The 13,617-nt window shown below is 43.3% G+C and overlaps 1 protein-coding gene across 10 annotated transcripts in view; it reads right to left on the bottom strand.

Annotated features, from left to right (window-relative positions):
- The window catches only part of Kif13a (kinesin family member 13A), a 181,235-nt gene that overhangs the window by 98,155 nt on the left and 69,463 nt on the right, over positions 1 to 13,617 (bottom strand). For all 10 annotated transcript variants that reach the window (XM_075969741.1, XM_075969743.1, XM_075969744.1 and 7 more), the window contains exon 3: positions 12,595 to 12,607. In XM_075969741.1, coding sequence (XP_075825856.1) covers positions 12,595 to 12,607 — 13 coding nt within the window. The remainder of the gene's footprint in view (positions 1 to 12,594; positions 12,608 to 13,617) is intronic.

Raw genomic sequence — 13,617 nt, 5'->3', positions numbered from 1 at the left:
GATGGAGGTGGGGGTTCCTTGGACTTCCCACAGGGCAGGGAACCCTGATTGCTCTTTTGGCTGACGAGGGAGGGGGACTTGATTGGGAGAGGGGGAGGGAAATGGGAGGCGGTGGCGGGGAAGAGACAGAAATCTTTAATAAATAAAAAAAAAAAGAAGAAAATGCTACCATGGACAAAGGGGCTCTGGAAGCATTGCAAGATACAGGGGTCCTTTGCTGCCAAACCTTTAGCTGTGCAAGCTCCTGAATTTCAAAGCTGTTGGTCCTAGGCACTTTAGGATAGTGATCCCTCAAGCCAATTATGGAGTATAGGCTTTTATTTTAGTAAACATTTATCAGGAAGAAGTCTGAAGTCTGATTCATTTCACTGAAATGCAAAGACGTGATATAACAGACTAGAGAAGTGTTTCATTTTAGGACTTACTCGCGTCGTTAGAGCACCTCAGTGTCTTCTAATTACTCATTAAGAAGTTGCGTGGATCCTAACTGCAAAGTGGGGGATGGAAAACACCGAGAGCCTGGATGCAGCTGAGCGCTTACATAAAGATGGAAGCTGGGTGTGGCAGCTTACACCTGCAGTCCCAGCACTTGGAGGCTGAGGCAAGAGGGCTGCCATTAAGTCTGAGGCCAGCCTGGGCTACACAGTAAGTTCTAGGTCAGCCTGGGATACCAAGTGATAGCCTCAACAACAAACAAACAGCCTTCTAGTTCATCACTGCCAAGAGACACCAATCACTTCACATCTTCCCAATTAGAAAAAGAGCCAAATGCACAGATATTCTTGTCACTGATAAAATTAGAAAGCCATTGTTTTCCAGCAAAATCCCACTTTCTTCTAGTTCCCCATGTGCAAAACTCACGCCAGCACTGAATTCCTCACAGCCTGCTGTGCATCTGCTCCAGCTCCATTGGGCCCTTAAAAAAAGTCAGTTCTGCATTTTTGTGAACCACCGAGCATCTAGCAAAGCTGCTACGGCTGTTTTTAATAAGACCAACTCATTGAGTGACAGATATCCTGAAGGAAGGAGGGTCCAGAATTTATGAGCAGCATGCTGTACAAACTCCCTGCTTGTTGAGAGCTGTGATCTCTGATGGCATTTCAGCAAAATTCAATTGTGGTTTAAAAAAAAAAACAACTGAAAGAAGCATCCTGTATATTCTGAGGAGGAGCAGAAGGCATCAGCATTCTAAGAAATGTGGTCTGCAACCAGTTTTCTAACCCTAAAACATGTGAGCCAGATATGGTGGAGGCCTGTCATTCCAGCACTTGGGAGGCTGAGGAAGGGAGGTCAAGAATGAGGCTGGCCAGCCTGGGCTACTCAGAGAGACCCCAGTTCATCAAAGTAATAAAAGTCAAATGTGAAGGCACTTCAACCATATAGGGTCTACGGACAGTCTTACTTTCATTCCTTCCACCTACTTGTTTTATTTTCTGTGTATGACTATTTTGCACCATGTGCCTGCAGTACCCATCAAGACTTGAAGAGGGCATCAGATTCCCGTGGAATCGGAATTACAGGCAGAAGAGGGTTGCGTGATGTAGGTGCTGGGAACTGATCTCAAAACCTGGATCTTCTTTTAGCGCTGAGCCATGACTCCGGTTGCTCTGTGACCTTCTCTGGTCCTGTCTAGTTTTGTCCCTTCACTGAAGCCTCCGGCCATAATATGTTTACTTCAGGAAGCAATCAGGAAGACCAGCAGCCACTCTCAGGTTGAGTCTCAAATACCTGTCAGTTATATTTTCTGTCCTGTAGTTGCTTAAATCTAGTTAAACATATCAGACAACCTGGCATAGGAGCGCACTCCTGAAACCCCAGGACTTGAGGTTGAGGCAAGTGGGCCAAGCCCAGCGTCACCTTTGGAACACGGGGCCCCATCCATTCATTTCCAAAAACAACAAAATGGAAAATAATTATTCCGGACATTTTCACATATTGTTTAAAAAATAATTTTAGTTTGCTTTTCATCCCTTTCCCAGGTGGAAAATGATTAATCTAAGGTGTATTATGACACAATATTAAATTTTACATGGAGAAAAACTTGGAAAGCAAGTATCCATCTTTGCAACCTGAGTCAAAGCCCGCTTCCATTTACCTTTAACTCTGTCAATGCTATCTTAAATGCCACTCCTTTTATGAAAGCTTTATTGAGGATGCTCATTTAAAATTTTCTTAATATATCATCATCATCAATATGAAGTGTGTGTGTGTGTGTGTGTGTGTGTGTGTGTGTGTGTGTGTGTAGGCCCGTGTACTATCTAGCATGCATGTGGAGGCCAGAGAACACCCAGTGGGGACCAGTGATCTCATTCTCCCTTTGCCTGGGTCCAGAATTACACTCACATTACCAGGCCTGGCAGCAAACACGTTTGCCCCTGGAGTCTTCGGGAGCCTAGAAACACCTCTAACTACTTTGAGCTCCACGCCTGCCTAATCACATGCTGTGCATGTGTAGACATGTATCTCCATTCATCTATGGTTCCTTTTGTTCTGCTATATTATTCACCATTAAGAGGTCAAGGGCTTTGTTCCTGTGCTCTATGATTCATCCAATAAAAAGACTCTGAAAATGCGCATTTTAGTCTAGAGCAGCTGCTTGATGAATGTGCCTGGCTAGTTCTATGTCAACTTGACACAAACTGGAGTCATGGAGAGGAGGGAACTTCAATCGAGAAAATGCCTCCAGAAGATCAGGCTGTAGGCAAGCCTGTAGGGCATTTGCTTAAGTAGTGACTGAGGGCCCACTGTGGGTGCCACCATCCCTGGGCTAGTGGTCCTGGGTTCTATAAGAAAGCAGGCTGAGCAAGCCACAAAGAGCAAATCAGTAAGCAGCATCCGTCCATGGCCTCTGCATCACTCCAGATGCCAGGTTCCTGCCCCATTTGGGTTCCTGTACTGACTTTCTTCATTGACGGACTGACTATGTTGATATGGAAGTGTAAGCCAAATAAACCCTTTCCTCCCCAACTTACTTTTGTTTTTTTTAAATATTTATTCATTTATTATGTATACAGTATTCTTAGTATTCTGCACATATGCCTGCAGGCCAGAAGAGGGTACCAGATCTCACTACAGATGGTTGTGAGCCACCACATGGTTGCTGGGAATTGAACTCAGGACCTTTGGAAGAGCAAGCAGCACTCTCAACCACTGAGCCATCTCTCCAGCCCCCCAACTTACTTTTGGTCATGGTGTTTCATCACAGCAACAGAAACCCTGATGAAGACAGTGAGTTATCTCTTATCTGAACAAGCTTATGAATCTGTATTTTTACATGTATTTTCACATGTAATTATATCACGAATTCTAGTTGGTCTTAATAATAACAATCCAGAGTCAGATATAAGAGGTTAATTCTGAAGATCAGAGAAGCAGAGTGGCCAGTCACTAGAGAGATCTTTTACCTCTACCAATGTTCAGACTAAAGGGGTGATCCTGTCCTCAGACTGCATCTCCAGCCTGCATCTGTCTCCATCAACCCTCAGACTACCCTGAGCGCCTGTCTCCTCCCACCTTATATTCCTCCCTCTACCCAGCCATATCACTCCTGTCTCCAACTACCTAATGCTGAGATTAAAGGTATGTGATCCTAAGTGCTGGGATCACCTTTGTGTGAGCTCTGTTTCATTCTCCTTTAGACAGGTCAATCTCAGGTAGCCAGTGTGGCCTTGAACTAACAGAGATCCCTCTGCCTCTGTCTCCTGGGATTAAAGGTGTGTGCCACACTCCCTGGCCACTAGTGGCTTAGCTTTGCACTCTGACTTTCAGGCAAGCTTTATTTTTTAAAACATATACAAAATATCACAACATATAATAGCACGGATCAGCGAGGGCAAACCCTTCAGTAACACAGAGAGTGAAGATCTATATTCACTTCAATTACAGGAAGACAATGCGCAGCATTTTTAAAAGGTTCATGCAAAAAGGGTTGCTGCAGCTCTATACAGAAAACACTAGTGCAGGACACATGACTTCCTAGTTCCCGAATCTGAAGTTCTGAGTGCTTAGGAAGCCTGCGCCATGTGGAGCTGCTCTGCTCTGTATGAGCGCATGGGTCTCTCTCCTCCACCCTGACTTCATCGTCTCTCAGCTCCCATCTGTACACCCAGCTCCCACGGTCCATCCTGCCCAATCTCCTATCTACACCCACAATCGCTCTGCAAACCTCTAATTCTCCAGGTGTAGGATTATGGGCTTGCCAGGGTCCTATTTGGTTTTCTTTAAAAGAAAAAAAAACTTTAAAGCTTTGCAAGATGACAGTATAAAGATGTTTCTGGAATGCCCTCATTCACTGCCTGGTGTTATGAGAACTGAGTCACACTAGAAGATTAGGAAGGCTCGACATTTCATCTCATGTGGATGCCATTCAATGCCTCTCTCACTTCTCTCAGAATTATAATAAAACAGCTAGCTAGCACTATGTGTAACAAACATATGCCAGTTATTATTGTTATTATTATCATCATTATTATTTTAAGCTAAACCTCACTTAGAAGTCTCAGACTGAAACTGCATGGGAAGCCTGTTTGACCCCAGCACTGTCCTCACGGCTGCTGTTTGTAGAAGTCACTGGACCAACCACAAACTTCAGCCTGTGTCTGAACACAGCTGCCACCGCCCAGGGAGATGAGCACCAGAGCCACCAGCCTTACTAGCCAGGTCTGTTGACAGACCTCCCTTCCTGTTTAAAAGTCTGTCAAGTCTTTGTTGCCTTTTCATGGTGTAATTAATCATTTCCTTCATACGTGCTCCTAAATACACACCAAATGATATCTTGGGTTACACAGTCAACGGTGTCTGACTGAAGATTCCAAGCAGCTAACAGCAGCTGGGGAACACCCACAAGAAGTAAGGCCTTGTCCCCAAGCTCAGGGACCTCATCATCCAACACAGGAGGAAACAATGCTCTGCAAAATCCCAAAGACAGGGACTCAACGCTCTAGGAGGGGTGATGACAAGGGTCTTTTCAGGAACACATCCATATTGTCACTCAACTCAGAAGAAAGTTTGAAAATAGCAATTAACTAGTTCTCCCAAATCCTGTGCGAACACTTTAACAGCAGCCTAGGGCTTCCACTGGACACTGGTGTGTGTAAACCAGTGGTGCACACTCAATGAAGCATGTGGCCAATGCCAGCTCTTTCGAATACTTAGTTCAGGCCATGTTGACACCTTTATCAGCACTCCCAACACCAGTCCACTGGCTGCAGAGGGACGGAGAAGATGTGTTACATCCTCGGTCAGTGGGTGCTTTTTATTAGTCTTCTCATGCCCTGATTAAACTTCTTCAAGGGTACAGTCAGAACTGTACTGTGGGTATTTCTAAAAACAGGGTATTTCTTTAAGAAACACCAGTGAAAGTCCCAAGCATCTGAGCTTGCAGATACAGCCCACCCACCATCTCGACAAATGGCCACTGCCTGTCACGAAAGAAAGAATAAAATTCGCCCTGACAGGGAAGGTTAGGCTGCCAATGAACTTGCATGCCAGCAGGACGTCAAGACCCAGACACCAGGACAGAAGTTTAACTAGGAAAGAAACCAGGCCAAGCTAAGACCAGGTGCTTGTGACCACCATGTCACTATGAAGCTATGTGTTTGCGCAGAGCAGAGCATTCCAACAAGAAGGCAATGGGAACCACATATGTGATTCAAACTGTTTTCATGACATACTTATAAGCAAAAGGAAGACAAAATTGGTTTAGTGACATGTTTTAAGTTAACCTAGTATATCCTACATATTTGTGTGCTTCGTTTTTTCATTTACCCTTGTATTAAGCCTTAGAAAACTGCTATGTATTTTACACTTACTACTCAGCTCAAGTCAGAACACCCACATAGTACATGCCTAATAGCCTGACCCAAAACTTTGTTCTCAGCAAAAGGGAAGAAGCACCACAGACCCCAAGACCAGACTGAACAAAACCAAGTCTCAGATGGCAGAGTTGTGCGTGGTTCCCTTCCTTCCCGAGAAACGTGAATAAAGCCAGCTTCAGGTGTTTATAGCATACCTCTGTTTTTGGAGACAGGCTAGCTTCAAACTCTGGATCCCCTGCTGTGGCCCTCAGTACTGGCATTACACACATATACCACCAAACCTGAATGTCTTTAAACAATGGACAGGAGCATAGCTCACTGCTTAAGTGTCTGGCCTACCATGTATGAAAGCCCTGAGGTTGAGCATCTACAGTTTTTTTAAAAAATGAAAATAAACTTAATTCACAAGGTTGAGATAGTAAAATAAATCATGCAGTAAACTATAAGATATTGTGCTCATAAATTTACAGTGAGCAAGTTGACTAAAAAGAGAGATGATCTAAATAAGATGATTGGCAGATATTTTTATTTCTTCCCAATGCCTCCTTCTTATTAACTTGCTCAATAAAACACAACAGATAAAACAACCTTTCTTTTCCATGTGTACCAGTGCCCGCCAAAATCCAGTTTACCAGAAGACAGCTAAACCAATAAGCAACTGCAATAGTACCTCTGCTCTACGACAGACTCACTTCTCAGGCGCTGGTGCTCATACAACAAAGGCTCTTTCTTCTTCTGAATCTACAGACATATAAACCAGTGTCTCCATGTTGGTCTAAAGGGCCATTGTTCTGGAGGGACACAGACCTCGTTCCCATAAGCACTGCAGAGCGTTCATCAGGTCAAAGGATTAACAGGCAGGTAGGCGGGCAGTATCTGAGATGAATGCTTCTTCATTCAGAACTTAAAAAATCTGACACTTACCAGACAGAGAAATCCAAAATATTAGGGACATAGCAATCTATGTTTGTTGTGTGTGTGTGTGTCACTCTCTGTCATGGTTCTGTCTATCAGCAAGGGAGGCATAACTTTCTCCAACTGACTTGCCTGTCGAACATCCCTTGCTTCACTAAGTAGTTTGTCTGAGCTGTGGTTACTGTCTTGAGGAACCACTGTCTTTTTTTTTTAACCGGCATATAGTTTCGCCTACTCCAGAACATCATGGATTAATAGCGGACTCTTAGAGCATCGAGCCTTCTCAGGTTGGTTTCTTACACTTATTAATATGCACTGGAGGCTCCATGGTGACTTTTTGTGCGTGGATAGTTCATTTCTCTTTTATCTTTGAACAATACTGCATCAAGAGCCCGTACCGGGATTCATTACCCATTCTCCTGCAGGAGGTCATCGTTCCTTTCGCATTTGGCCATCATGAATCAAGCTGCCATAAACACCTGTGCGCAGTAGACCCAAAATTTTGGTTGTCTGGGTAAACAGCTAGAAGCTTAATCACTGGGGTCATGTGGTAAGAATATAATTAGGTTTATCAGGAGTTGTGGGCTGTTTTTCAGAACATCTGGACCATCTGCCTCGTTTTGCCAGCAATAGCAAAGGTCCTGCTGCTCCACGGACTTCATTTTGGTTTTATCAGACTTGGAGATTTTAGGCATCCTATAGGTGTGCCTTGGCATGTCACTGCTGTTTTCGTGTTAATTCTCTAAGGACATGACAGTGACTTACTGACTTTCCATCCATCCATACATCCATACATCCATCCATTCGATATCCCTACATCTTCTTTAGGGAAATGTCTACTCAGATGTTTTTATCCATTTTTAAATTGACTTTTCAGATTTTTTTTATCCATTTTTAAACTATTTTTTATTTTTCTTTCTTTTTTTTGTTGAGTTTTAAGCAAAAGTGATTTGGATACAAATCATTTATTGGGTATTTTCTAAACATTTGTCCCAGTATACAGCTTTTCTTTTTACGTAACATTGTCACCGGCAATGCCACATTTGTCTGTGCTTTCATCACCAAGCCGCGGCCCCTCCTCCCTGTCGTCGTCTGAAAGCATTCCCGTTGTGCATTTTACAGTGTGGCCTGCGATCCACTTTGAATGAGTTTTCCTGAAGAATGGAAGACCGGAGTTTACTTTTTAAAAAATGTGGATCTTCCATTGTTTCCACATCCTTTGTCTCGTTAGCATCTTGCTGTATTCTTATCTACTAACTTATCTTCCAGTTCTTTAAGCCTCTATTTTCAGTTTGATGTAAGCTGCTATAGAATCCTAACACTAAATTTCCAGTTTAGGTTTTGGACATTTCAGACTGAGAATTTTTAGTGGGTTATTGGTTTCTTGAGTTATATAACATCCATTTCTTGCTATCATCTTTCTTTCTTTCTTTCTTTCTTTCTTTTTTTTTTTTTTTTTTTGGTTTTTCGAGACAGGGTTTCTCTGTGGTTTTTGGAGCCTGACCTGGAACTAGCTCTTGTAGACCAGGCTGGTCTCGAACTCACAGAGATCCGCCTGCCTCTGCCTCCCGAGTGCTGAGATTAAAGGCGTGCACCACCACCGCCCGGCTTTGCTATCATTTTTCAATCTGATTTTTTTTTTAAATCTCCTTAGACATAAATGCATTTAAAGTTTGGGCCTGACAATTTGATATCAGAAGCACTCATAGGTCTTTTTTTTTTTTACTTTTATTTCTGCTGGTTCTTATTATCTTGTGTGTAGTTTATCTCTGAATGTGCGCATCACTTTGTGCAGCTATGGATGGAACCCGGGACCTGTGCACACTTGGTGAGCGCCCTGCCACAGAGATGCGTTGGACTCTATGTTCTTAGTGGTGGCTGTGGGATCCTTAAAGACAGGAACTTCATCTGCTTCCTCCTGTAGTTTCTAGGCACTGAATTCTGGGATTGCTTCCATATGACTTCAGTCCGTGAGATTTCCGGGATCACGCAGTGACCTGGAGTGCGACTTGTTTAATTATTGATTTCTGTTAGTCCATTTGTTTCTGAGACAAGGTCAGGGTCTCACCATGAAGTTCTGGCTGGTCTGGATTGGCTATGTAGACAAGGGTAGCCCTGAATTTGGGGCGATCCTCCTGCCTCTGTCTCCTGAGTGCTGGCATTATAGGCTTTTGTTTTATCTAACTCAAAGTCTCACTTTGTTGCCTACGTTGACCTGCCTCAGCCTCCTGAGTGTTGGGATTACAGGAAAGTGCCACCACACTGTAACACAACGACTTAGATCTGACAGTAATCCATCTGGGGGCTGATTTGTTTTTGGTACTGTCATGTGTCCCCCAAGGTCTACTCTCAACCCACTGTGCTGACTACAGTACATGGAGTTTAGCAAGGACTTCAGTTCTGGCTTTATGTGAATGAGCAGTAGACAGAAGTTTCTATCCTGCCTGGTCCCATAGCCATTCAGTCCCAAAGAAACACATAGAAGCTTATATTAAATACAAACTGTTTGGCCTCTTAGCTCAGGCTTATTTTCAACTAGCTCTTGTAACTTAAATTAACCCATAATTCTTTATGTGTTTAGCCGTGTGGCTTGGTACCTTTTCTTAGTGAGACATTCTCATCATGCTTCTGCAAATGGAGACTGCGTATTGGTTTCCTGGCTGCCTAGACCCAAATAATCACACAGAAACTATATTAATTATGACACTGTTTGGCCAATGACTCAAGCATATTCCTGGTTAGCTCTTATATTCTAAATTAACCCATTTCTATTAATCTATGTATCACCATGAGGTTGTGGCCTACTGGTAAGATTCCAGCATCTTTCTCCTTTGGCAGCTGCATGGCATCTCCTTGACTCTATCTACTCTCTCTCTTTATCTCTATTCAGACTTCCTGCCTGGCTTTACTCTGCTAAGCCATTTATTTATAAATAAATAAACTTTATTTATTAACCAATAAAAGCAACACATACACAGAAGGACTTCCCACATCAGCTTCCTCTGCCTTTTCTCTTTCCAGAATTCTCCTAGTCTGGGTTGCACCACCTATACTTCCTACCTGGCTACTGGCCAATTAGCATTTTATTAAACCAATACAAGTAACAAATCTTAACAGTACACAAGAGCATTCTTGCATAGCAATGAGCCCCTATACCTTGTCCTGCCCCATAAGGCTGCCAGTACCTTGCTCTCTTCAAAGCTGTTTCCACTTGAGTGCTGCACATGAAACACTGGGATTTGTCTCTCTAAATTTCCAGGGTCCTTTCAGAACTTCATCTAGTAATCCCTCACTAACCCTGATGTACGTCCAGTTTCTTTAAGCACAGGCTTAAAGAACTATAATCACAATTATGTATCTGTGTTTGTATGTATGTGGGAGGGTACATGGATGCCTGGGCACATATATGGAGGAGTCCACTCTCTCCTCCCACCACATGGATGGGTCCCGGGTCTTGAACTTAGGTCAGCATCCTAAGTATAGGCTTAAAGTGTTTTCAGTTGAACTTAATGGAGAAGGTGATACTGATTCCCTGGTGTGTCATTTCTGACTTAAAGGTCAGAATGGGAATGTGTATCCTATGATCTTTAGACATTTGGCTCCCATGACCCCAGAACAACAGATTTCATAGTGCACACATACACAGCCCACCACCATCACAATGCCAAGACTAAGCATGCTTCATGGACGACTTGCTCCTACTTAAAATATTAGCTAAAATCACCCCATCTGTCCTGAGCTCTCCAATCACTGAGGCCTAAATCTCAGTCTAAGAAAGCATTAGAAAAGCATCTTTGGTTTTCCCGCTTGTTTTTAATATACACATGCCCTAAATCAACTTCTGTGTCTTTAATATATTTTACTCCATTTTTATCAGTTATTTGGTTTCAAGACAATGTTTAGGCTTCCCAAATGTACCTCATAGAGTAGATGTCAGCTATTAAGTATTTTAAAAAAACATATATTAAACATACTTTGAAATACTTTTAAATATTTAAAAGTATATCTATGTTTGTTTCCAGTTTTTTGAGACAGGATTTCTCTGTGTAGTCCTGACTGTCCTAGAACTCACTCTGTAGACCAGGCTGGCCTCAAACTCATAGAGATCCACCTGCTTCTGCCTCCCAGTGCTGGGATTAAAGGCGTGTGCCACCACTGCCCAACTCACACTGGCTTCTTTGTGGAAAACAAAGTTAGTTTATTACCAGAATGTGACTATATGCCTTGAAACCTCTGGGAGCAAAGAAAACAGACAAGCTGCAGGAGCATATATCCTCCAGGGGCAGCAAACTTTCAAGGCTGTGAATTTGAGGGATCACAGTCACCCCAGGGAGGACTGCCATGATTCTCCAGATCTGACCATGATGGCTGTCCCAGCTCACTCCAGAAACATCAGCTACTTCCTCTTTCTTAAGACATTGCCTATTATTTATTCAATGCATGCCTTCCTTGCTGGAGTTCAAACTCTCAGTGCCAAAGACAACATGAATGATGCCTTCAATAAATGTAAAGCATGAAATAACATTTTATCAGTTTGCCATAATCCAGAGCTATATTAAGTGTCTTCTCCATAGCCCCAGGGCTATGAAGTAAGCCTTTCTAGTCTCTCTTCCACACGCGCACGTGTCCTAGATTCTGACCGTATGAGAAAGTGTCTGCCCTAAACCTACCTTAGGTAGCATGGCTGTAATCAGTGACATCAGCCAGGGCTGCTCAAAATTTCTGGTGGCTCATAGAACTGAATGCCTCTCTAACACTCAGCAACATGTTCCCTGGTGCTGACACCGGCCTTCACTTATTCATGGGCTGTCACTCAAACGCCCACTCAATTTACTCTTGAACCTTTGGGGATTCCACTAGTAAAAATGCTATCAAAAGTTGGCCAAGGTGGCAGAACAGCCCCAACTAGTAGTCACTGTGACCAGCTAAGAATCTGACAAAGCACAGAGCATTAGCACGGGGATGGCTTATCTCTACCTGAATGTGTGGAAAACCTTTCGATTCTTCTTGGCAAGCAGGAGACAGTCTGTCTGTCTGAGCAAGTTACCAAGTTTCAACCTGGAGGACCCATTTTTATTTTTCTGCTTTCTCGAATGGCCATTGTCTTAGTTATTGCTGTGGTAAAACACCATGACCAAAAACAACAAGGGAGGAAAAGATTTATTTCAGCTTATACCTTGAGTCTATCATCCAGGGAGGTCAGGGCATGAGAACCTGGAAGCAGGAGCTGATACAGAGGCCATGGAGGGGTGCTGCTTACTGACTTGCTCCTCATGGCTTGCGCAGTCTGCTTTCCTATAGAACCCAGGACCACCAGCCCAGGGATGGCACCACCTGCAATGGCTGGGCCCTTCCACATCAATTACTAATTAAGAAAATGTCCCACTGATTTGCCTACAGGTTAGTCTTATGGGGGGCATTTTATCAATTGGGAGTCCCTCTTCCCAAATGACTCTCGCTTGTATCAGGTTGACATAAAAGTAGCCAGCACAGCCATGCCAACCACCTCAGCTCGCCCACTCTCAGCCTATGAACCAGCACCTGCTGCTGCTGCTGCTGCTGCTGCTTCTTGCTAAGCTCCCTTTTGATGCCAACAGGACAGAACCAATCCCTGACAGGCAGGTCGAGAGATTCAAGCATCTTCCAAGGATGCAGCAATGGGTGAGTGCACTCTGCAGAGGAAGTAATTGGCTGCTCTTACATCAGCACCAACACAAACTCTTGACCCAGGCTTACAGCTTAAGTTAGAATGTTAGTCTTATTTCCTAGGTGGCCAGGGATTAGCCATGGGCTCCTGTGATGAGTTAGGATCCTAAGTGCACACCAAGTCAGTTCTGATGCCCACTTCCACGCCAGTACTTACCTTGGGAGGCTTTCTTCGTGACGCAAAGAAAAAAATTCAATAGCGGAGATACAGAAGGTTGTCAACACAATGGCCACATCAGAGGAAAACAATGAAAGAGAAAAAGAAAAGAAAAAAACAAAAACAAATTCAGCAACTTTGTAATGGGATCTGAAAAGTCACACGTCACTAACTGCCTACAGCAATAACCTCTGGTGGCTCAGAATCTTTGCACATAAAATAATCATCTCCTATGCTCTAATGGGATGGACCTAGACATAGACATACACTGAGAGATGTCTTTAATGATTCTAAGGAAGGGTAGCGAAAGAACATGGAGATATGGAAATCCTGTAACCATTACCGCTAAATTCATTTAAACCAGTTTTACACGTAAATTTTCTTCCTAGCTCCCACCTTAGTTCTCTGACACAGGGTTTTACGTAACCCAGGCTGGCCTTAAACTGGGAATGACAAGGGATGACCTTGAACTTCTGATCCTCTTGTCTCTACCACCTGCGTGCTAGAAGTATAGGCAGGTATCACTACAGCTGATTTCTGTTGTGCTGGGGATCAAACTTGGGGCTTCAAGCTTGACAGGCAAGCACTCTACCCCCTGAGCTCCATCTACAGCCAAACCACCGTGAACACACCCAGTCTCATCCAGTAACTAAGCAAGATGCCCAACCTTATATTTAAATTTTTGTAGGTCAGTGTGGAAATGCCTATCTATTTTCCATTGTTAGGCACATAAAGTATAATATATATATGAAGTTTTAGATTTCAAAAACACGATTCTAGATGGCAAGTTTTCTTCTGCTGAGAACTTTTCCCTAAGTGGAGACTGTGTGGACTCATCTGCTCTGTGCATAGAGAACAAGAATGAGAGCGTCTGCCCCATTTGATGAGGCCGCTTGTTTCACCCACTTTATTATTTTTGTTTTAAAGTTCTTTAAAACACCCATTTATTTGACAAAGGAAAGTCACATGAAACAGCATATGCCAAGTTAATAAAATACAGTTGTCCCTGAGTGTCCACGGGGA

Source organism: Microtus pennsylvanicus, chromosome 4 (genome assembly GCF_037038515.1).
Source record: "Microtus pennsylvanicus isolate mMicPen1 chromosome 4, mMicPen1.hap1, whole genome shotgun sequence".
NCBI classification, from domain to species: Eukaryota; Metazoa; Chordata; class Mammalia; order Rodentia; family Cricetidae; genus Microtus; species Microtus pennsylvanicus.
Note: the sequence above shows the minus strand (reverse complement) of the source record. Positions and strands in the feature narration are given on the sequence as shown.